The sequence below is a fragment of the Magnolia sinica genome, chromosome 9, assembly GCF_029962835.1.
Source record: "Magnolia sinica isolate HGM2019 chromosome 9, MsV1, whole genome shotgun sequence".
Lineage (NCBI taxonomy): Eukaryota > Viridiplantae > Streptophyta > Magnoliopsida > Magnoliales > Magnoliaceae > Magnolia > Magnolia sinica.
Window position 1 is genome coordinate 49393057 of NC_080581.1, and position 24718 is coordinate 49417774.

General features: G+C 38.4%; 1 protein-coding gene across 1 annotated transcript in view; it reads left to right on the forward strand.

Moving 5' to 3' along the window:
* Positions 1–24718, forward strand: part of LOC131255423 (DExH-box ATP-dependent RNA helicase DExH15 chloroplastic) — a 145670-nt gene that overhangs the window by 110393 nt on the left and 10559 nt on the right. Inside the window, exons 13-15 of the mRNA XM_058256127.1 lie at positions 434–654; positions 22376–22475; positions 22581–22727. Of these exons, the coding sequence (XP_058112110.1) occupies positions 434–654; positions 22376–22475; positions 22581–22727 (468 nt within the window). The remainder of the gene's footprint in view (positions 1–433; positions 655–22375; positions 22476–22580; positions 22728–24718) is intronic.

Sequence of the window (24718 nt, forward strand, 5' to 3'; positions counted from 1 at the left end):
CATAACATCTATTTGATCATCAACCATTGCTATTATTTTTTAACTTCATATATATTCTGGTATGTTTATCATAATTTCAGTCACTGAGTTACCTTGTTCATTGTTTTATCAGGAAATAGACATGTCTCAATTGCTGGTTGTACAAGTACTCCCAGTAGATATGATCATTGTTTTTTCTGTGAAAGAAATGGGCATGTTATCTATCATTTCTTTACTGTTATGAAGTAGCATATCATTCATTTTAAGTGTTTATTTATTTAATGAAGTTCTTCCCTCATTGTTAATGGTAAATCTTATTACAAAATGTAAACTTCGCAGTATATGCTGCAGATCCCAAATCCAAAAGGTATTGGAATACTAGTACAGACTAGCATATCCCTAACATATAACTGTAGAAATGTTAGGAGTTTGCTAACATTTCCCCTTATGCCAGATCAGCAATGTCATTCATGAAGCCAGAGCACTGGATATCAACACACACGTGATATTTCCTCTTGGTGAAACTGCAGCTGCAATTCGAGGAGAAAATGAACTTTGGCTTGCAATGGTTCTTCGGAATAAAATTTTACTAGATCTAAAACCAGCGGAACTTGCTGCTGTTTGTGGAAGTTTAGTTTCTGAAGGAATTAAAATTCGTCCTTGGAAAAGCAACAGGTATATCCTTTTTTACTTGTGTACTTAATTGTTTCCTTGGGAAACCAATTTGAGGACTTTAAATTACTGAGAGTTATTATTGTTAATCCTTTGTAATTCACGATCACACCATACACATCCTTTGTTTTATTATCAGTAAACCATCAGCCCATGCATATAGGGGTGCTATACACCTGCCTTCTTTTATTCCCAGTTTTCGCATTTGTTTCAATACTTCTAGCTTACTACTATAACTACAATAAATGAAACTATTTCTTGCATCCTTTTCTGAATCCATTTCTTGCTTGGGTAACCATGCTTTAGATACAAAATATTCCCTTACAATTCTGGGTTCCTCCAGCCTCCACCCGAGGATTTTATGTACCAACTCTATGATAAATATGCTACCAAAATAATTTTCCACCTCGTCCTATTCTTCCACCATCTTCTTTTTTTCATTAAGTAATAAAAACCAAAATACCAGAACTGTTCCTCATTACAATTTAGTATTTGCATACTAAAAGGCTACAATGGTGGAAAAAAAAAAAAAACAGAGAGAAGATGGGTGTATATGTACAACACAAATTACAGTCACCTAGGTGGGCCATATGATCTTATAGCACACATTTATTAACTTTAACACACCTAGGTGGGCCATATGAAATACTGGGTAGTTTGCAATATGAGTGGCCACTTGATTATGACTGAACAATTGCATTGGAGTATTTGAAAAAAAAAAAAACCCCAATCTCCTGTAAGAGCTTCTTTAACCACACTAGCTGAAGACTTATTAACATGGTTTTGAATGACGGTATTGGCTGCCATATCGGCCTTGCGAAAAAATGATAGGATACGGCGTTGTATATCAGAATCGAGGCCGTATTGCAAGAATTTTTTTTAACAAAAAAAAAAAAAACAAAAGAAAAAATATCAGAAAATAAGAAAAAATGAGATATGAATCTATCAATTTATTATTATTATTATTATTTTTTTTAATGTATTTTATATTTTGACCCATGTATTCAATGGTGTATCGGACCATCACATGCACGCACGCACGCAATGTATGTCATAAATTGATATCATATGATTATATATCAACTATTGGGCTTCATAAATTGATATCATATATTGCTAATAGTCTAATATGATTATATATCAACTATTGGGCTAATTAGTATTAAGTATTAAGTGTCCAAGAAGTATCACTACTCACTTGTCTAGTCGCTAGTACTATGCCTGCTTGGAGAATGTGTGTGATAAGTGTATGTAACAATGTAAGCGTAGAAATACTTAGTACTTGCCAGTTTCCTTAAATGTGAATAATCTCTAAAAACATTACTCTTAAATCTTAATAAAAACTCACCAATCACCTCACCACCAAAATTAAAATCTGGCTGGTGTGGTTGGTCAACCTCCACGTCCTCGTCATCATTCGACTGCACCTATGGTTGTGCAACAGGTTTGCTACTACATATCCATAATAACTAGAGCTAGATGGAAAGAGTAGGTTAACAAAACCCGAGGAAGATTGACCCTTACTAGGAACCGACCCTGATCTTGAGTAAGGATATCCACCAACACTAGACGAATAGTCATACTACTGCTCATACCGCTGAGATTGTGATACTAATGGCGAATAACTTAGATTTGGATCCGGATATCCATATCCATATTGCTGCTAAGGAGGAGGACTACAACACGATAGTGACACAACAGGCTTTGTGTATCTGCAAGGACTATAACTATATTCATAATGTTCGTAAGCCTCCTGATGTCCTGGTGCTCCATGAGTGCCACTGGTGCTAGTCTCTCCATAATGTTCCTCTCCTCGGCTAGGTTTGTGACTCAGTAGACTCATAAGTTTGGCCTCATGTACCACGTCTGTGCTCATCAACCTCACAATCTATAGACGGCTGTATTGTGTGCTGAGCAACACAAGCAACAAATGCATCACCACTACCATCACTGCAATGCTATGGCTATCAATATGAGTTGCACTACTACTACGTTCTCCTTCGTCATCTTCTTCAATAATCAATGCTGGAGGACAGCTCTTAGTGGTTTCTACAACGTGTTTTAGATATTTAGGTTCTTCACTTTTGGCTGCCTCTTTGTCTTTCTCCCTTCGTTCAAGCCATAGAAGAAGAGGGTCGTCTTCAACAAAAATATAGTCCAAATTTATTGGACAATATTGCACTTGGTTGCAGCTTGCCCTCTTGCTTTTTTCATGCTTTTCAAACGGGACCTTACATTGTAGCGGATAAACACATTTCTTTACAGTTTTATCTCCTTAAACGCTGCTTAGTGTGGATGCAAGAGAAAATGCTTCAATTTCTTTCACAACTAGCAGATGATGTACATTGACTCAAGATTCTTATTACAATATTCCACAGCGTATGTACACTTTCTCCATAATTGACCCACCATTGAGTTGAATAGATAATAAATAAATATATCATATATCAGTTATTTAGTTTATTAAATTTGTAAAAACATACTTTATAGTTTACAACTTAATACACATGCCCAGATTGGTTCTTTATATTGCAACTAATACAGGTGGATCTTCAAAGCTGCCCATTGCCTGTTCATACATCTCTACCTGTGAAATAGTATCTAATAATAAGTACCACAAGTCTCAGACTACAGTATACAATCTACATATGTAAATAATTGTAAATATCATTAATAGCATCAACCTGTCGGTTAACATCTGGCTTTTAACTTTTTTATGACATTCTTCAAACCAATAGTTATCTCATCAGCTTCTTTATATGTAGTCACGTATTAGAATTGTGGGTTTAAAAAGAAGCCTACAAGTTAATTTAAAAAAAGAAAAAATAAAGGAAAAAAAAGAAGAAAAAAGAACAATAGAATATCAACACTATATAAAGAACGGATGGAAAAAAAAAAAAAAGAATAACTCAATTTAATCACTGTAACTTATGTTTACCTGCCGCGTGGGGATTATGGTGAAGTTATTTATTCCAACGCCTATCTGAGCTTCCAATAATCCTTGTAGTGTTTACAATCATATTTAATTGACAACTTTGCTCCGTCCATAACTTCATTAAAAAAAAAAAAAAAACACTTATCGTTGGCCTATCATCACTTTCCACTAGTTGAAGAACCTTAATAAAAGGTTCAATTGCTTTCATAATTTCTTGGACTTTCTTCCAATACTTGTTCTCTTATAATTGCACACATCTCCACCAGTGCACCACTCATCTTTTGTCCATACTTCGAGTCGATCCATTGCTGAGATGCAACCATCTCTCTAAGTACCCCTCTATGAGTGTACAAACTCTCCATGGCTATGAAATTTGTAACGAATCTAGTCGGCCCAGGCTCCAACAACTCTTGCCCGCCTGTGAATTTCTTCATAAGAGCAACTATCCAATTGTGATTCTAAATATATCTTGTGATCAATATTACCATTTCAACAAGTATCGACATATTAGGCTTCTTCCCAATATCCTGAAGGTGAGATCAATGCAGTGTGCTGCATAAGGTGAATAAAACAGATGATGCTACTTTGCCATGAGATATTTTCTTGCCGCCTTATATGATGCCTCATAATTAGTGACAACCTGCACCCCATTACTCTCCTCAATTTCTTCTACCATTCTATCCATCAGGCCAAATCTATAATCAGCATTCTTCACTTCATTAGATGAATTGATGACTTTAATAAAGACTGTACCCAAGTGGGAGTAGATCATGAAATTTATCATACTCAATCTGGTTGGGCCAGTCCAACCATCACACATGACTGTGCATCCTCCACTCGCCCATATCCTTCAAATGATTGTACATAAGTCCACACTTCATTATACACTTCATTTGAATACGTCAAAAATATGCATAAGAACTGGGAACTTTAATCCTGGGTCCTGCATCAGTTGCCACATCCACAAACACCTGAAAGTATGGGCAATCTGCAACATGTGGAGGGATACTATTGTGTAAGAACAACTTTGCAACTGCCTTTCTAAGATTATCCACTATTTGCTTTGATTATACGTGTTTCAATTTCTTTTGCGTGTTAATGGCCTTACTAGACACTATTTCATCACCAGGAGGTGCTTGTGTCTCCCTCTCGTCATTAAGATTTTGATGTGGGAGGGTTGGGCTGAGATGGTTGTGGCTCTTGTCGTTGCGTGCTAAAGGAATGACATAACCCTGCCCCAACGCTCCCAAATAATCCTATGTTGTCATGCCCACTACCACTACCACTCCCCCCACCCACATCATGAACTGAACCAGTCCTCCCAAGCATTTAACGCCGCTCCTCATCCTCATGTTAAGATCATAAACTTTCCCTCCTCTCAATTGTCACCTCCCTATCTTTATCCTCCCTTGACTTAATGTCCTTATCAGGCAACGACGTAGGATCCCCAAACACCTCTGCTCTACATGCATCAAGCGTAGCCTTCTTCTCTTTCTCCCTCATCACCTTTTTACCTTTAATTTCTTCTAAGTTCTTCTTCATCACCTCACTGCCCGAGGGACACTTGGACACCTTGAAACTTCACCCTTTTGATGGGCCAAGTGTTGTTTGAATTGGGTTTTGCCATTGTTTGAATTATCTCTGATATTATCGAAATATTTCCGATAGTATCGTTATCTCCAGCTTGGCAATATTGATAACATTAGCAGTACTAGAAATCCTAAGCATCAACAATGTATTGCTAAGTTACGCCAACGAATCGATATCGCCAATATTTTCAATTGTGTAAATTCCAGGCATTGCTTGTATTACTAATGTATCAATATCACCAATGTATTGCCAATATTTCCAATTGTGTAAATTCTAGGTGACACTTGTATCACTAGTGCATCAACGATATTTCAATAATATTGCCAACGTATAGATATCACAAAAAGTTTGTTTATTAAAAAAAAAAATTATATTTCAAAATTTTTTTTAATGATCGCATTGTTTTATGCAGTTTTCAATTTGTCATTGCTAATATTGATAATATCTCAATATTATCATTATCGCAACATGCGCAATATCAAAATCACAATCTTTTGTTTCCTTTCCTGTTATTGATGATTCTTTGTAAAATATCACGAGTTGTCAATATTTTACAATATCGATGGATGTTTGGATGGAAGGTTGGATGGATAGGATGGCTAGCAAAGTCTGCAAATGGTTCTTACGACGACTCATGCTTTTAAGCTCCCATTAAATGAAAACTTATTGTGTATACATTTTTTTTTTTCAATTTTTTTTTTTTTTTTTTTAATTCGTAAATATGCAAATGTGTATTTGAGCATCTTCTGAAGTTTCACTAAAAGTTTTACTGTTTTCCCATGTTTTCTTGCATTTCCGGTTATCAGCAATATTATTTTTGATATCAATATTGTTTCTGTATCCCCGACTAGCGAAACTTATAGTGATACCGATACTTTGAACACTGGGTTACACCCCCTCTTACTCCTGCTGCAAAACTTGCAGATAATTTGTTGTCTACTCCGACCTATACTTACTCCATACTTCCGCCTTACATCTTCATTCTCATTCCCAGCCATCCTCAACAAGTACAACAATGGCCAATCAAATTCCATACACAATAATGTAGTAGACTAGACAAGACAATGCCTTTGGCACTCTGCAGTTTGTACAAGATAGCCACAAACAGAACACCGCAAACAATAAAGAAAATGTTTGATCAATTGCATCATCAACTAAGAAACTAAACATATATAATGAAAATGTGTTGTCAATAATGAAAATGTGTTATCAATTTGCATCATCAACTAAGAAACTAAACATATATAATGCATCATTAACTAAATTACAAATTCAATTTGAAATTTTGAAAGAGGGAAAAAAGAATCTTGATCGAATAAATTTATGATTTTCCCAAAATTAGGTCCCCAACATCGATTTTCCCAACAATGACTAAATCACCAATTAGATCTGATGTATATATGATGCAAAACAATCCCCCCCTAGACATGCATTACATCTCAAGTTTCAATATATATATTTAAAAAATAAAAATAAAAATAAAAATAAAAAAAACATTTAAAAAAATTGAAATTGAAGAAAACTAGACATAATATTTGAGAAAAAACAATCAAACAAACAAACAAAACTACTCAAATCTAGTGTAGATCTTCAAAAAATCCCCCCCGCCCCGAAAGTAGAATATTTGAAAAAAAAAAAAGAAAATCATTTTCTGGAATTTTCAGAAAATTTGATAGAAATTCCAAAAAAAGAAAATGTTTTTTTTTTTTTTTGCTTTTCCAATCAAAATTGATGTACATCTGGTCTAAAAAAAACTCCCCTCACCAGATCTATTATCAAATTCAAATAAATAATTAAAAAAAATTCTAGAGTTTTTGACAAATTTAATAAACAAATACTTTTTTTATTTTTTCCGATCAAATTTGTTGCAATCTGATGGGAAATGGCTCCCCTTTCCATATTTGAGATCATATTTAAAAAAAGAAGCTATTTTTGAAAATTTGGCAAAAAACAGGCGTAAATGCAAAAAAATAATAATCCAAAAATGATAAAAACAATCTTCAAATCTAGTAGTTTTTGGTAAATCTAGGCCTATATAATAAACATTATTATGAATTTCAACAAGGATCAATACAAAAAATGTTTTTTTTTTTTTTAATACTTATCTTCTGATTTTTATTTTTTTTTCAAAACCAGCTCGAAATTGTTTCGATCTTTCAAATCGGCTGAATTCCGATGTTTTGAGGAATTAAATCACCAATTAGATCTGATGTAGATATGATGCAAAATACTCCCCCTAGACATGCATTACATTTTAAGTTTCGACATATTAAAAAAAAAAAATGAAATTGAAGAAAACTAGACATAATATTTGAAAAAAACAACCAAATTACTCAGATCTGGTGTAGATCTTAACAAAATTATCCCCCTAAAGCCGAATGTGTCAGTGGCCCTTTTATTTAGACCTCGGTCACCCTAGCTCAAGGTCTACCTTGGCTCGGAAGTATATCACTTGTAATTAAGTTATCATTCTTTCCATGTGAAGGACCAATTTGCTTTTTCCCCAACCAAATTTGTTTTTGAAATTCCTGCAATTCCCCGCCTAAATTGTAGGGTGAATTCCAAACTGACGTTTGTGGGTGTGGGATCCAAGTATATATATATATATATATATATATATATATATATATATATATATATATATATATATATATATATATATATATATATATATAGTCCATCGGTTTTTCCATTTCATTTTAGGGTGCGATAAAAACTCTTAAGAAGATACAAATCTCAAGTGGACCATGCCAATAAATACATTTTTTTTTTTCTTTTTTTTTCTTTTTCTTTTTGTTTACTACAATTTTCAAAATTTTCGAGAGAATCAATAAAAATAAAATTTAAAAAAAAAGCTTTTTTTCCGATTAGATCTGTTGTAGATGTGATGGGAAATGTCTTAAAAAAAGAGCGATTTTCAAAAATTACAAAAAAATCAGGTGTAAATGCAAAGAAAAAAAAATGTATATCTGATGGGAAATGTCTTTAAAAAAGAGCGATTTTCAAAAATTACACAAAAATCAGGTGTCAATGCAAAAAAGAAAAAAAAAAAAAAAAAAGCCCAAAAATGATCAAAATGATATTCAAATATGGTAGTTTTTGGTGAATCTAGGAATATAAAAAACATTATTATGGATTTCAACAAGGATCAAGAGAAAAATGGATTTTTTAACCTATTTTCCGATGTTTTCAAAACTAGCTTGAAACTATTTCGATCCTTTGAATCAGCTAAAATCCGATGTTTTGATCCTCCAAGTAGTTGTTAATGGCGTCGAAAATCCCTATCTGATAATGTATTTGAGTGATTCGAAGGCTTGAAGGAGAAATGAGGGAGAGAGAGATTGAAAAGGGGAAAAGGGTGTGTTTTTGCATTTTTATATAGTATATCGGTACCAATTTGGGTTGTATTAGCCGATACCGAGCGATAATTTCCTATATGGCCGATACAACCCTGTATCGAGTATTGTATCGAGCCAATACATAAATGATACGCCCATAACGGCCGATACAATTCCACTTTTCAGATCTATGGTCATTAGTCACATGAGTTTTGGACTCCACCTGAGAGAACAGAGGGTCCATTCACATGTCAAGGCAAGAGATACTCCGAGGAAGCAAAGTCAGGATCAGAGTCCCCTTAAGAACTTCCCCTTAACACCTGTCCTGATCCATATCCGGAGCCTCGATCACGCTACCACCTCTTTCAAGAGACGTAGGTTTGGACTTCGAGCCTCCATTCGAAAGACGGGTCAAAGAGTAGGAGAGGTTCGGTGTTCCAGCATCGTATAGTGAGGCAACTGCCATTGCCTCGTTTGATCTTACCTTAGCTACCTTATCTTTGCCCCTCAAACAGTGACATGCGTTCTCCCTATGAACCGATGCACCTCTGGAGCAAGGGGAAGAAGCTCCTTCATCCACAAAAGCCTGTCTGCCATTACTGCCAGGAGGGAAGGGCACCTCCCGCTCTTCCAGACTTCACCCCACCTAGCCAGATACCCCTAATCCACCTCCCTTTCCACCTTTGGATTTAGTCGCTCATCCATCGTTATTGTGATATTTTCTGACTTTAAAAGAGTGTTTTTCCGCCTTACACATACCCAAGCTACCCCTAGTTCCTCCCCTTTATTCATAGTAGCTTGATTAATACCCATAACTTCTCCCAAGAAAGAACCAACTGCAATGAAGAAATTGTGGGACAACAACTCCAAAGGAATCCCCCAAATGAACCTTCCTAATCGTGGTTCACTTCCGAAGTGCGAGAAATTCTCCCACTTCTGAACCTTCCTAATCTGCTCGTTCGTGTGCATGCCTCCCGCAGCTATTAATAGTTTCAAATTCCTCTCAGGGTGAATCCAAATCCATACCTCAGTAGGTCCTAGTGGTTTGATGGAGTTATCCCTAAACTTGCTGCAGGAATCTTTAAGCTCGGTCCTAATTTGGGGAATAGCACCATTACGGGTTGTTTTTGCAACGAAAGACCGCCTTAAAGAATCAGAGGCCTTTTCGATCAACTTCGGGTTCACCCTTACCTACTTAAATCTGCAAACCTCCTCCATCCGATAACAACAATCATCCTCTATTCTCAAATCCTCCTTCTGTGAGAGAACAAGAGCCACACCCATTACTCCATCTCTATAGAAAGCAGAGGAAGCTTGTCCTGCCTCAGGGTCAACCTCTTTGTTTTGCTTGTTCTTTTTCCCCCATTCTTTGTCTACGTTGGTGACCAACACTTCCACCGCCTTCCTAGCTCGACGAAACTTACCCCCTTGACTACTTTTGAGCTTAGGACCGAACCTAGCTCTCTTGACCAGTGACTTCTTGCCTATCGAAACTTTTGCCATGAAGAAGCTCAATCGCCCAGGCTAGCTCTTCATCCGAACCCATTTGAATAAAGGTGAAGCCCTGAAACTTCAAAAAGAAATGATCCTGAGGAAGTACAACCTCCATTATAGCTCCTGCTCTACCAAAGATGCGTGAGAAATTGATTGGAAGCCATCATTCTGAGAACCCCTTTACATAAAAGGTCAGAAAGGATGAGAGATCTTGCTTCTTACTTTCCCTCCTTTCCAGCAAAGCATGTCTTATGTCCACAGTTTTCTAGCTACGAACATGTTCTCCATCCTCATCATCCTCATCAGTTCTCTAAACAAAGAGAGAAAGAGAGCCTTTTCAATTCTTTGACAGAAAAGGGTGAGAGAGAGAGAGAGAGAGACTTTTTTTTTTCGATTTTCTATGGACTTACACATATCATACCCCCCCCCAAAAAAAAGAAAAAAAAAAAATTTCTGCTGATTTACGTAGGTCCATACTATCGAGTTTCAATTGTGGGTGATATTTCATGATAAATGGGTCGCTTATGGGTGGTAAGTGCGACTTTATCTACGATATTTTCAATTTTTTGATTCCAGCAACAAAATCAACGAGATGTTGCCGACATTTGGAAGGGAAATGAAAACTTGCGGATTCAGTATCGCAGGTGTAACGAAACCGATATTATCACCGATTATTTAAACAATGACAGGGATATCAACAACATAAGCATTAGACCCCAACCTTTTCACAATTTTATGTAGGCCTATGCTATGGGCATGAAGTTTTTTCATGGATCCAGGTGGAAACCAATCAGACCTAATACGAACCATGACGTCATCTCCAGGTTGAAATTCCCTAAATCTCCTGTGAGTGTCAACAGAAAGTTTATAATGTTCATTACTTGAATTAATCTTCCTCCTAATTTCGCTATGCAATGCATGTTTATGCTGGGCGAAGGACTCTCCTAACTCTGAAGGACGTTGTGGGGTAGCCATGGGGATCAAATATTTGGGGGCTCAGGGTCTAAGACCTAAAACAATTTCGAATGGGCTCATTCCTGTGGACTTGTTCACTGAAGAATTATACACAAACTCTACTGTGGGAAGAATAGTGTCCCAGGTCCTGTGGTGGTCTCCAACCAGACATCTCAATAAATTCCCTAGGCTATAGTTCACTACCTTTATTTGACCATCCGACTGGGGATGATATTTTGAAGAAAACTGGAGCCTCATACCCAAAAGATGCCAGAGAGTTTTCCAAAAATAACTAGTGAACCTAGTATCTCTGTCAGACACGATGGATCTATATACTCCATGAAGTCGCACCTCCTTAAAGAATAACTTAACAACGTGGGAGGCATCTGAGGTCTTATTACATGGTAGGAAATGGGCCATTTTAGGAAATTGATCAACAACCACGAGTATGGAATCATGCTTACGAAGTCTTGGGAAGCCGAAGCACAAAGTCCATACTGACATCTTGCCAAGGGGCTTGTGGAACTAGCAAAGGAGTAAATAAACCTGTATTTTGCTTCCTCTGCTTCGCCAGTCGACATGTCTGACTCTGCCCTACAATCTTAGCCACATCTTGCTGGAGATTAGGCCAATAGAAATGATCAGACACAAGGGCAATTGTTTTATCTCGATCAAAGTGACCTGTCATCCCTCTAGCATGTAGCTCCCAAACCAGAAAATCACAGAGGGATGTGCGTGGGATATAGAGCTTGTCCCCTCTAAAAAGATATCCATCTGTATGGACAAACTCCAGACTCCTCGAGGACAGGTCACTAAACAATGATGCATAAATGATCCCAAAATCCGGACAGTTTGAGTACTCACCCTTAAATTGCTCAAAGCCTGTAACTTCAATACGCATGATACGATGGCTAAGCGCGTCAGTAACCTTATTCTCTTCTCCGGCTTTATGCTTAAGCAAAACATGTACTCTTGAAGAAACTGTGCCCACTTGGCATGCCTAGGGCTCAACTTCTTTTGAGAGCTCAAATATTTCAAGGCTTCATGATTAGAGAACAGGACGGATTCTTGCAGTAATAAATAATGCTGCCAATGGCACAATGATTGCACAACCACATAGAATTCCTTGTCATAAGTGGAGTAGTGTTGTTTAGCCTCGTTCAACTTCTCATTGAAAAGGCCACAGGATGTCCCTCTTGGCTTAACAATCCGCCTATGGCAATTCTTAACATGTCAAATGCTACCTTAAAGACTTTCGTAAAGTCAGGTAGACGCGTGACTGGCGCTTCCGTCATCTTCTTCTTAATTTCAGAGAAAGCCCATGCTGCGACTTTAGTCCATCGAAACTCCCCTTTTCATATGCAATTTGTGATGGGAGTCATAATTGAGTTAAATCCACGGATGAACCGCCGATAGAACGTAGCTAGGCCGTGAAAGCTTCACACGTCGTGTATGGTACTCGACTCAGGCTAATTGACAATGGCCTTGACTTTCTCATAGTCTGCAGACATACCCTCTGACGAAATGATGAACCCCAGGAAGATAACTCGGGAGATCAAGAAGGAACACTTCTTGAGGATCACATAAAGCTTTTCTGTGTGCAAGGTGTTGCAAACCTGCCTCAAGTGCTCGATGTGCTGGCTATGGGACATACTATAGATGAGGATATTATTGAAGTACACAACTAAAAATTTTCCCTTTACACCTGGTTCATCACCCTCATAAACGTACTTGGGGCATTGGTTACCCCAAAGGGCATAACCAGCCACTCGTACAACCCGTCCTTCGTCTTGAAGGCAGTCTTCCATTCATTTCCCGGGCGAACACGAATTTGGTGATAACCACTCTTGAGACTAATTTTCGAAAAGATATAAAGGTGGCTATCATGTTAAGCATCTCATTAAGCTTCGGGATGGGAAACTGATACTTGGCAGTGATCTTGTTTATGGCTCTACTATCGACACACATGCACCACATGCCGTTTTTCTTGGGCCTAAGAAGCGCAGGCATGACGCATGGGCTCAGACTCTCACGAATGAATCCCTTTTTAAGCAATTCATCCACCTACCTTTTTAACGTGACATGCTCGGTGGGATTTATTCTGTATTGAGGGAGGTTTGGTAGGGTCACCCCTGGGATGAGATCTATCACATGCTAAAGTCCCGCGTTAGTGGAAACTCGTCTGGAAGGTCATCAGGGAAGACATCCCGAAACTCTTCTAGGACCGGATGAGTCTCCTGGGGTATCTCCATAGCAACCTTGGGTCAGCAGGCATGACGCATGGGCGAGTCTCCTGGAAGGTCATCAGGGAAGACATCCCGAAACTCCTCTAGGACCGGAAGGTCAGTAGGCATGACGCATGGGCTCAGACTCTCACGAATGAATCCCTTTTTAAGCAATTCATCCACCTGCCTTTTCAACATGACATGCTCGGTGGGATTTATTCTGTAGTGAGGGAGGTTTGGTAGGGTCGCCCCTGGGATGAGATCTATCACATGCTAAAGTCTCGCGTTGGTGGAAGCTCGTCTGGAAGGTCATCAGGGAAGACATCCCGAAACTCCTCTAGGACCAGACGAGTCTCCTGGGGTATCCCCATAGCAACCTTGGGTGTACTCTCCCTAGCCAGTAGGTCGTACACCATAGTCCCCACCTTGGGCTCTCTCTCAAACTCCTTAGCATCTATGATGTGGAGAGACTTCAAGTAAGGCACCCTTTGACTCTTAGAACTGCCTAGGGACGCAACATCTTTCGCTTATGTGGACGATTTGGGAGGGAGTGGGCTCAAGACAAGGTTCTTTCCTTCATAGTTAAACACAATTATTTGTACGCCTGAATATTGTGACATCTTTGTCATTAAGCCATTGCCTTCCCAAGATTATATGACCAACGTCCATTGTGACCACGTCACACCATAACTTATCCTTATATGGTCCAAACTCAATCGTAACAAGGCATCCCTGGGTCACAGGAAGGGATGTCGCATCCACCCAAGAAACTCTGTAGGGGTTGGGGTGAGTGAAAGTGCCTTTGTTTGTCATTATACGTGAATGATGAGTCCGTCTGTCAAGTGAGCCCCAAATTGAAGATCACAACTTCAAGACTCATCAAGATGAAGATGTATGAATGCGCTTAATAGGTAAATGAAGCCTCATCTCTCCAACGAAAGCCTATCAGATATATGCCCCAAATTAAAATGAACTTACCCAAAAACATACTCACAAACTCCATAGTAATCTTAGATTAGAGATATCTTAGAGTTGGTAGAGAATGGAATCAAACATGTAAAATTCATGTATTGATGATTGCATCGAGCTGCAATCGAGGGAAATTTCGGTGGCATTGAACAATGTTCAATGGAATCGAAATACAAGCATAATTGTCCAGCAACATTTGTAAAAACAAGCCGGAATTATCGATTGCACCGAAGGAGGTTTGATGGCATCGAAACTTAAGTTTCAATGACATCGAACCCACTTCGATTGCACGATTTTTGTCACTTCCTCTATCAACTATGATTTTTTCTCCAAGTGTTATTTGATGTAACCGAAATCCTTTTGATGACATCGAAGTAAGTACTCAATGGCATCGAAAGCAAATCGATCGCATCGAAATATGGACCAGTTTATCCAGCAAGCTTTCAAGGAAAATCTAATATTTTTTATTACATCGAACACCGTTCGATGACATCGAAATTCAAATTTCGATAGCATCGAAGGTCTGATCGATAGCATCGAAAATGGATAAATTTGTCCAGTAACCAAAGTAGATTTTACATAGAAAATCACAATGGCATCGAACCATCTGTCGATGACACTAAAGGCATCTTCGATGGCATTGGATAGAAGCAGTCCAACACCTATTTGAAAAAACCTTGGTGCAAGTAGTTGATGGCATCGACAAAAACTGAATTTTGCCCATTTTTTTACTGTTGGGATTCAACTTTTTATAAACTCTTAGGTTGTTTCTTGGAAAAATGAGCAAGAATTGAAGAGAGCCTGAGATAGTTAATGTAGTAGTTAATACCCTCATCCTCAAGCCCTCTTTCCCATAAGAGTTCATCATTCAATCCATTGCTCAAGCATTTATTGGCATCTTCATTTCTTGGATTGAATTATGAACTCGAGCATTCATTAAGTTTCAAATAGCACTCTTTAATGGTAAATCATTATGCTGGAATCTTTGAATGCTTAGCTCATGGGAATCTTCTATAACCTCTAAAGACAAATCATTTATTAGAGAAGATCAAACCAAACCCTAAACCAATAACCTTGGAACATTGATTGGAGCATCAGCAAACGGTTGCGGTTCAAGGGAATTGAAGATTCTTCATCAACAGGAAGATCTTCACCAACATGTGCTGACAAGGGGCTCACTCACTTACAAGTAGGTAATAGAGTCCATAGAGTTTGAAGCCCCTTTCTTGTGTAGGATTAGTATTCAAAGTTTGTTCCCAAAGTTGTTAAGACCTTTCATAGGCCTCCGACGGGAGAATACGTATAGTGTCCTTGTGTAGGACCTATTGCCTTATGTAGGCATGTGTATTTGCCTTGTGTAGGCATATGTACTTGCCTTGTGTAGCCATATGGATTTTCCTTGTGTAGGCACCTAGTTCATACCTTGTGTAGGTTGTGAAGGTTTATAGTTAACCTAATTTAAAACCACTGGATAGTGAAATCCAGAACACTTTAGGGTGGAGTGCGTCAGCTGGGAGTGGAGTAGGCATGTAGTCGAACTACTATATATTGTTGTGTTTGTGATGATTGATCTTGTTCATATGTATTAACTGTTGGAATGGTTACTTTATGCACAATACGTGTTTGATAAAATGCAGCATTTAGTTTTCTCACTATCTTAGATTTTGAATATGAATGGTTTCTTGATAATCTTGCTTAACTTGATTTAAATTGGTAGAATTTATAATTTAGTAGGATTAAAGGTTTTTAAAAGTCCTATTCACCCCCCTCTAGGACACTTGGACATACATCCGTACTTCAATTGTAGCAGTCTTATCGCAATTTCAATGAGGGACTGGCTTTAACCCCAAGCGACTCAAAGTAACTGGGGAAACTACAATTTCATCGCTCCTATTGTCTATGATCACTTTGCAGCTCTTTTCTCCACACTTGGCGTAAGTGTAGAAAATGGTGGTTTTGCGCCAATCTCCCCAGGCGACTCAAAGTAACTGGGGAAACTACATTCTCACAGCTCCTGCTATCTATGATCACTTTGCAGCTCTTTTCTCCACACTTGGCATAAGTGTGAAAAATGGTGGTTCTGCGCCAATCTTCGCTTTCCTTCTCTTGGGTCAAGGTGCACCTCACAACTGCAACTTCGGTAGTCTCCAAAGTATCATCATCAGCATCACTAGCCGGCTCAAGGGATGGGATAATGATCTCCTCATCATCCTGGTCGCCATCAACTTTATCTACCACTTCTTCTATGGGGTGTTTGGAAACAAAGGCAATGCGCCCACCCTTATTTGAACACTCTACGGCGATGTGACCTATGCCACCACAGTGGTAGCACTGCCCTGGCATTGCGGGCCTAGTACTTGGTCCAGCTGCGTTGTTACTTCAATTTATGTTGACTGGCTGGGTACCAGGTTTAGATCTGGGTTGATTTTCAACTTGGAGTCTCGCTCCCTACAGAGCTACTCTAGGCACAGTAGGTCGAAAATCAATCCCCCTCACATTGGACAAGCGCACATAGTGCTCTAGTTCCTGCACCACCTAGTAAGCATGTTCCAGACTGGTAACCATGTGAAGCGTGAGCTCCCACTAAAGCTTAGGCCTGAGGCCCATACAAAATGAGAGAGAACCAGAGCAGGGTCCTTATCCACATCGCACCTCATCATATATTCATCGAACTTGGCGATGTATTCTGTCACTGTCATGGATCCTTGGCGCAAAGTGTGTCATTGATCCAACAGCCTCTGTCTGTAAGAAAGGGGAACATACTTCTATCACAACAATTCTTTCCTCTCAATCTAAAAGAGAACTGGCCCCTCTCCAGATCGCTCATGATGACGCTCCACATTTCCCCAATATAGTTTTGCCTGGCCCACCAATTTCATCTTGGCAAACTTGATCTGTCATGGGTCTGGCAGACCGTGCCACTTAAAGAGGTGGTCCATGTCTGCTAACTAGTCGGAAAAAACTTTGGGGTCCAATCTCCCATCAAAACTGAGGGCATCAGCCTTGATGCCCTTCATAACCCTAGCTATAGGGTCCTCGTGCTCATGGTATCTGTGAGGTTGTTGAGGAGGCACACCACCATGGCCCTCCCATTGGGCGGGAAGAATAGGTTCACGTTGGTGTGTGGGTGGTAATGAATATACCCCATCGTATCTGTTGTCAGGCCCACAGGCCTGGCCTGAACCCAAACCATCCATAGGCGGATCATAACCCAGAACTCAGGACTGATCGACAACCCTAATGTCAGGGGTTGTCTAGGCACCGCCTACAGTGGCAATTGGAATACCAGCCTCTAAACGTGTAGCTCTTTCCTCTAGACGCGTAAACCTACAATCTTGATGCGCAAACTGCTGCGCGATATCATCCCTCAAGGTTCGAAACTATTGATCCATTTTCTTAGTTAGGCCCTCCATAGCTTTAGCAAATTGATCAAAATCCATGGTGTAATGGAGACCAAATCCACGGCCAGAGCGCGTGGGCATACACGAGGAATGACAAGCGAATGGTCTTAGATCTCTATGTGAGAAGGGGTAAGAACAATGATACCAATGCAATACAACTAGTTATATGGCCTAGATCTATATGGGAACTCAACAAAACTTAGGAAAAATGGCTAACTAAACTCAACAAAACCTAGGAAAAATGGCTAACTGAATTTAACAAAACCTAGGAAAATTGGCTAACTGAACTCAACAAAATGTCCTCTACGATTTTGGTTAAGGGGTTCTTTAGAAAATTTTCACCAAAAACAGGGATTGTGGATAAACTAACCTACGCTAAAATCTAAGCTCTAATACCAAAAACTGATGCAGAGACATGTGATGGCCTAACCCTAGATGCATGTATAATCAGGATGACAAGATTCAAATAAATAAATTAATCAACCAATTGTTTTCAATCAAAGGGATTAAGCAAATCTCAACACAGAGATGAGATCATTCCGTCAGGATCATGCACCTTAGCATAAAATTACATTGACAGTAAAAAGGGAGGACCCAAGGTTATGAGGATATCCCAGCTTTAGCATAAGTCAATCCACGATTAAGTTTGGATTTGATTTTACTAACTAGCCATCCCTCTTTTTCTGTTTAAACCAAAAGGGAATGTCCAGAGGAACGAAATGGATGAAGAAGGGAGGGTTCGAGATGAAGAAAGTACAGATCTTTTGCCATCAAAAGAAAAGAAGGCGCATGATTCTTACATTTTCCTGCGCCTCGAAGATTTAGGAAGAAAGAAGCTTGAAACCAGGGTGCAATCCTCAACACCCAAGGTCCAATCCTGAAACCTTAATCTCTTTGATATAAGAGATTAAAAAAACATACAAATTCTTATTCATTCCCTCAAAATAGGGTTTCTCACAGTAGTTATAAGCCATGGAAAAAGTAAAAGTGCACTAAAGCCCCTGAAAACAAGGAAAAGAACAAAAAACGCCTAAAACTAAAAACACCCACATGACAAGGTGTGAAATCCAACCCATGGGCTTGCAGTCAAGGTGCGGTCATGCCGCTCCTGCACTCGTAGAGCTTCAGAAAATGGGTTTGTTGGACCCAGCGTCCATCCACATCAACTCCGCTCTGGTGCTTTGTCGGCGACGCCTCCTCCTCTAGTACACTCTAAAGGGTGCACCACTAATGTCCGCATCAAAAGCCCCATGGTTGCCTTACATGGGAAGTTAGCATGTTGCCCCGTCATCGATGACAATCCTCGTGGGGTGTCAAATCGTCTCCCAAGACCCCAATTAATTACTCATCAGCTTTCAACGCAAGTGTATATGCATCAAACATTTTAAAAACATCTTTGAAAGCCAATTCATTTCTAATATATGGGTTAAGACCATTGAGATATCTTGAAATCCTTTTGTCTTCATACTCACGAAACCTTGTCCATGATGTCAAGGTATGAAACTCCTCAGTGTATTCATTTACTGACTTATTCCCTTGACGTAGATTGTGACATCTTTGATAGAGGTCACGGGCATAGGTCACAAGTAAGAACTTTCCTTTTAACTTCTTTTTCATCTTTTTCTAAGAATTTATTTTCTCTTTATCTTGACAGATTCATTCGGCTTGGAGATCATCCCACCATGCGAACGTGTGACCAGAAAACGTTGTAACTGCTAGCTTCACGTTTCGATATCCACACGACTTCCTTGTAGTCAAACACTTTTTCCACCTTGTTTAGCCAATCGATGGAGTCGTCAACATGCAACCAGTTATGAAATTCTGGAATTTCTATCTTAATTTTGGGCTCTCTATCATGTTTCAACAATCGAAGGATCCGATCATTGGTGTCTTGAAAAACTAGGGCCACCCATAGTTGGTTAGGACCTTGGTGGGGACCTCCCCCTACGTGTCCATATGCTCCAAGTTCGATCTTTGGATTCCCTCCATGCTAGAGCTCCCTCACTTGATTAGTTAGATTGCCTACCACATGCGTGAGTTGATCTACTCGCTCTGTAATTGTGCAGATCAATTGGGTTACTCGTACAAACTCTTTCTGTGCCACCCCCTTCGAAGCCATTAGAGGATGTTGTAGAGTTGACCCCAAAGATGAACCACTCTAATACCAAAGTGGTGCAACCCGATTATCGAGTCAATGAGATCTCGATACCCAAAGTGTTAAGATTTTAAAATTAAAAAATAAAATAATAATAAAATAATAAAATTAAAAAAAAAAATTAAAAAAAAAAAAAAAAGTAGTAGAAGAAGAAGAATACTCAGAAGAATAATGGAGTGGAGTGGGAGATAACTTTTATTGATATCAACCTTTTATCTTACAAAAACTTATAGAAAAAACCATACTTAGAAAATTATTCAAATCTACCAACTCCTACACCACTACACCCCTTTATTTATAGATCTTAAAGGAATCTGTAATTGAAATCACTACAACCAAGAGAATCAATCATGATTTATTACAAACTAATTTAATCTTTCTTCATAAGTCAAAAGTCTAAAGAAAAGCAAACAAGGAAAGCAATCAAAATTCTAAATCTAGCCCATATCTTTAATCATACTAGTTACACCCTCATCACATCTCTTTAAATTAGCTCCCCCATATCTCCCAAAAATAGTAAATTATAATATCCAAATCTGTAAATAATCAGCCCAAAAATCAGCACATGTTGGGCCTACGTTATTGGCGGGTCCCATAGTGGGCCTAGATGGCCCGTGGGCTTGCATCACTATGTGGGCCCCACCATGATGTATGCATTATATCCATACCCTCCATTCATTTTTTCAGATCATTTTAAGGCATGAGCCAAAAAATGAGGCGAATCCAAAGCTTAAGTGGACCACATCATAGGAAGAGGGAATAATGACGCCACCATTGAACCCATTGTTTTCTTTGCTGTGGTCCACTTGAGCTTTGTATTTGCTCGATTTTTAGGCTCTTGCGCTAAAATGATCTGGAAAAAATAAAATAAAATGAATGGACAACATGGATATAACTCATACATCATGGTGGGGCCATAGAGTTTCAATGAGAAATAAGGTTGAGTTTTGTTGGAGTAATTCCTCTCTTTTCAAACAGAGAATGGATGTAATTATGATGCTTTTACCATACAATTACATGTACTTGTATTTATGGCTGAAAGTTGGGCGGGTTCAACCCGACCGACCCGACATTGGGTTGGGCTTGGGCAGGATGTATCGGGTTTGGTCTCGGGCTTGGGCCATACAACCACCAACCCGATAAAACTTGGGTTGGGCTCAGGTTGAGGTCTCAAGTTGCCCGACCCAACCCGAACCCGATCAATATATAAGTTCTTTATAAATTAATTATAATTGAGTGCGGATCGTTTGTGTTGAAGGCACAGGAAATTCCAATGCCGTCGGGTTTCATTGGTCCATGTCATTTTCGATGACTCAAGCTAACAAGATACGCCGGATTTTTCTCTCCCAAATAGATTACTTGATACACAATACAACTTTTAAAGGAGTAGTTGTTCTATATTTTAGCATGTTTGTTTAGAATAAATGAACTTCTTTACGATAAATAACTACATATATAATTAAAAAAATTATAGGTACAAAAAATAAGACGTGTATTGAAAATATAATAGACTAATGTAGTAATGAAAATATTAGCATATATCTACCCGACCAACTCGGCCAACCCGACCGAGCCCGCTTGGGTTGGGCTTGGGTTGAGAATTCCCAACCCGAGGTTGGGTTGGGTTGGGTTAGGGTTGAGGTATAGGAACCTTGGGTTGGGCTAGGGTTGAGCACCAACCCGACCCAACCCACCCGACTTTCAACCCTACTTGTATTGAAACAAACATGCCCTTAAGTAATGTTTTATATATCTAGATCACACCATGCATTACAACACCCTTGAAATATGGAAAGAACAGGAAATATCACATCATTATCATCAACGTTATCATCGCTATCATCCATCATCATCTAAGCCTTATCCCAACTAATTAGGATCTTATCATAGTTTAGGGAAATATTACGAGAAATGTGGAATTTTTCAGTAAAACATTAGATGTTGAGGGCATATTTAGAACTCAAACCACTATGAAAAATAACAATTCATAATTGTTTTCCATTTTTGAAGGACCAAAACCCTAGCTGTTAGCCATAAGTAATACAACTATATAAAAATGAGTTCGTATCATTCATATAATGCGACCAATAAAATGCAATGAATACCAAAGAAATCTAAAATGAACAAAATATACATTCATCTTAGATCCACATGTAATTTTGAGGCGGCTAGAAATTGTTGTCCCAGTTCCTACCAAGGCGGCCATATTGCTGCCTTTCCACAGAAATGCAATATTATGTTGAGATTGTGAGTTGATGATACCATGCAAGGTACTACAACATATCACCAGTACCCCCCCCCCCCTCAGCAAAGTGCACCAGTTTGCCCATCTGTGGAGCAGTCATCATAATTGTCACGGTCGCTCCCAATGGCGACTGTGTCACACCCCATACCCTTATCCCTCCCTGTTCGTGTTCATGGTCATACTCTTGACGGTAATTAAAGTTAGATGACCATGAATGCATCATCTCATAACCACATGAGCCATATTTGTAATGTAAAATGGAAGTGGAGCTCCCCTTCGAAAACTTCTATGACACAATTCTCTATGGATCAACAACAATTGAATGTAAGATAATACTTTTTTCTGGTCAACAGCAATTGAATGTAAATGGATTTTTGAATGACACATTTTGCTCAAATTTTTATTTCTATGAGTGCAGCTATATATATGAACCTTCCACTAAAGTAGTCAATGCCATAATGTTGTTGGATGAGCAGAGAAGCTCACTCTTGCAACTCCAAGATAAACATGGGGTAAATGTGAGTGAATTAGTAAAATAAACATTTCTCTTTCATTTTGTTGATTTTAATTTTTATTTTTAACTTCAAAAGTTAGTGTACTGATGTCATCATGTGTGTGAGTAGATACCTTGTGAATTAGATAGCCAATTCTCTGGCATGGTTGAGGCTTGGGCCTCTGGCTTAACTTGGCGGGAAATTGTGATGGATTGTGCAATGGATGAGGGGGATCTAGCTCGCCTCTTACGGCGTAGTATTGACTTATTGGCTCAGGTTTGCACCATATATCTTTTATTTGCTTCCTATTATCCTAATCAAACTCTTCAGTTATTTTTTATGCCCATGCCAAATAATTCTTTTTTTTCCATTTCTCCAATGAAATGTCAATTTTGTTCTCTTTGTAGCATGTGTCTTTATGGTCTTTAGTTTCTGATGAAGCTTGAGCCACTTTAACAGTTTGTTTGCATGTGCCACTTAGAATTGGATTGGGTTACCGCTATGCATTTTGTTTCGAGTGGGAGATCACAAAACAGATTGGAGTCGCTGTCTTTTTATGTAATTCTGCTTACGTTCCATGCATTTTGGTTAAGCCCATAGATAGCTGAATCGCAATTTGACCAAATCAAGTTCGAATTCGTAGTTTGCAATTTGTTACTTATCAGAATTACTCAGCTTTTTTGGGATAGGCTTATTTAGTTTGTTGCTTAATTTGTCTAATTCGTTGTTTTGATTCTCCTATAGTTCGATATGCTAGTATACTCAGGCCCCCACCCAAGAAAGCAAAGGATAAGCATCCAAAAACCTCCAAATTCACTACCATTGGATTGACCCAATTTTTTTTTTGGGGGTGTATACTTAATGAATGGGTTGAATCATGGATGCCATGTGCACACCCTGATGGGCCCACGACCTGCACTCGTAGTGGTATACATGTCATGCAACATGTCTTAAATATCGACAATATCGGCTGTATATCCCACGATATATCTTGTATCCCACCTATGCGATATGAAACACATAGGTAGTGCCGATATATCCCACATGTTCGATCTGGTGAGCATTTTTAATTTTTGATTCCGTTTTTTTTTTTAAAAAAAAAATTTATTATATATAATTATGTTAAATCAATGTTAAATGGTTATAAATCCATTGGTTCTTCATGTTTTGCATGAAAAAGCATAGAGTTGGAGCTTTGATTTCAATATCCATTGGTTCTTCATGTTCTCCATGCTTTTTCGTTTTTGAAATTTTCCTTCAACCAGCTGGCAATTGAGACTAATTTCGAAGTATTTGGGAGAGTTTGATGAAATGATCATCATATACACACTAATTTTTGAAATTTGTGTGTAGGTGGTCTGATTTGTGGAAAATTCAAAATTTTCCCAATTTCTCCCAAACTGCTTGCAATGTTGAACTCGAAACATGAAATCAAGCATTTATGAGGGTTGCTCTACTAATTTGTTAAGTCCTTGTCAATTTTCAAAAAATAAAAATCATTTTTAATTAAAAATTAATAAAAATTATTTAAACATTATTAAATTTTTTTTTCAAATTTTCCCTTCAGCCAGCTATCAATTGATATTAATTTCGAATTATTTAGGAGTGTTTGATGAAATGATCATCACATACACTCTTAACTGTTATGCATTCAATTTTATTATAATTGCATTAGTTCAGTTAAACAACGCATAGCTTAGGACCCTATACAAAGAAAACCTTTTATGTGCACTTCTTTTTTGATATGTTATGATTTAAATGTGTGTATTAAGGTATCTTTCAACAATCCCTAAAGCTTCATTGAAACATTCAATCATTTTTCCAATGTTTCCCCATGTTTCTCAAAAAGTGCGATAAATTACCCGATACAAATGATATATCCCGTGCGATAATCAATACGTATCTGTATCCCAAGGATGTGATACGTAATGCAATACCGATATTTCGAACACTGGTCATGCTAAGGGCAATTACTCTTCTGCTTGAGGGAAATTTTAAAAAATTGTGGGCTTTGCTAGGCCCACATTTCATTCAAAGTCAACTAACACACATGCCATGATGTATGATATTGCAGTCGATAGGTAAAATATCCAAGCCATCCATTAGGTGGACCCATTGTATGGTGTATTGATATTGTTACATGTATCGATGACTAGGGATACAGAAACTCATATGGATATTGACAATATTATCGTTAGTATCTGGAAAAATATCGTTGAGTGAGGGAAACATTAGGGAAACACGGAGGTAAAGGTGAAATTTTTCAG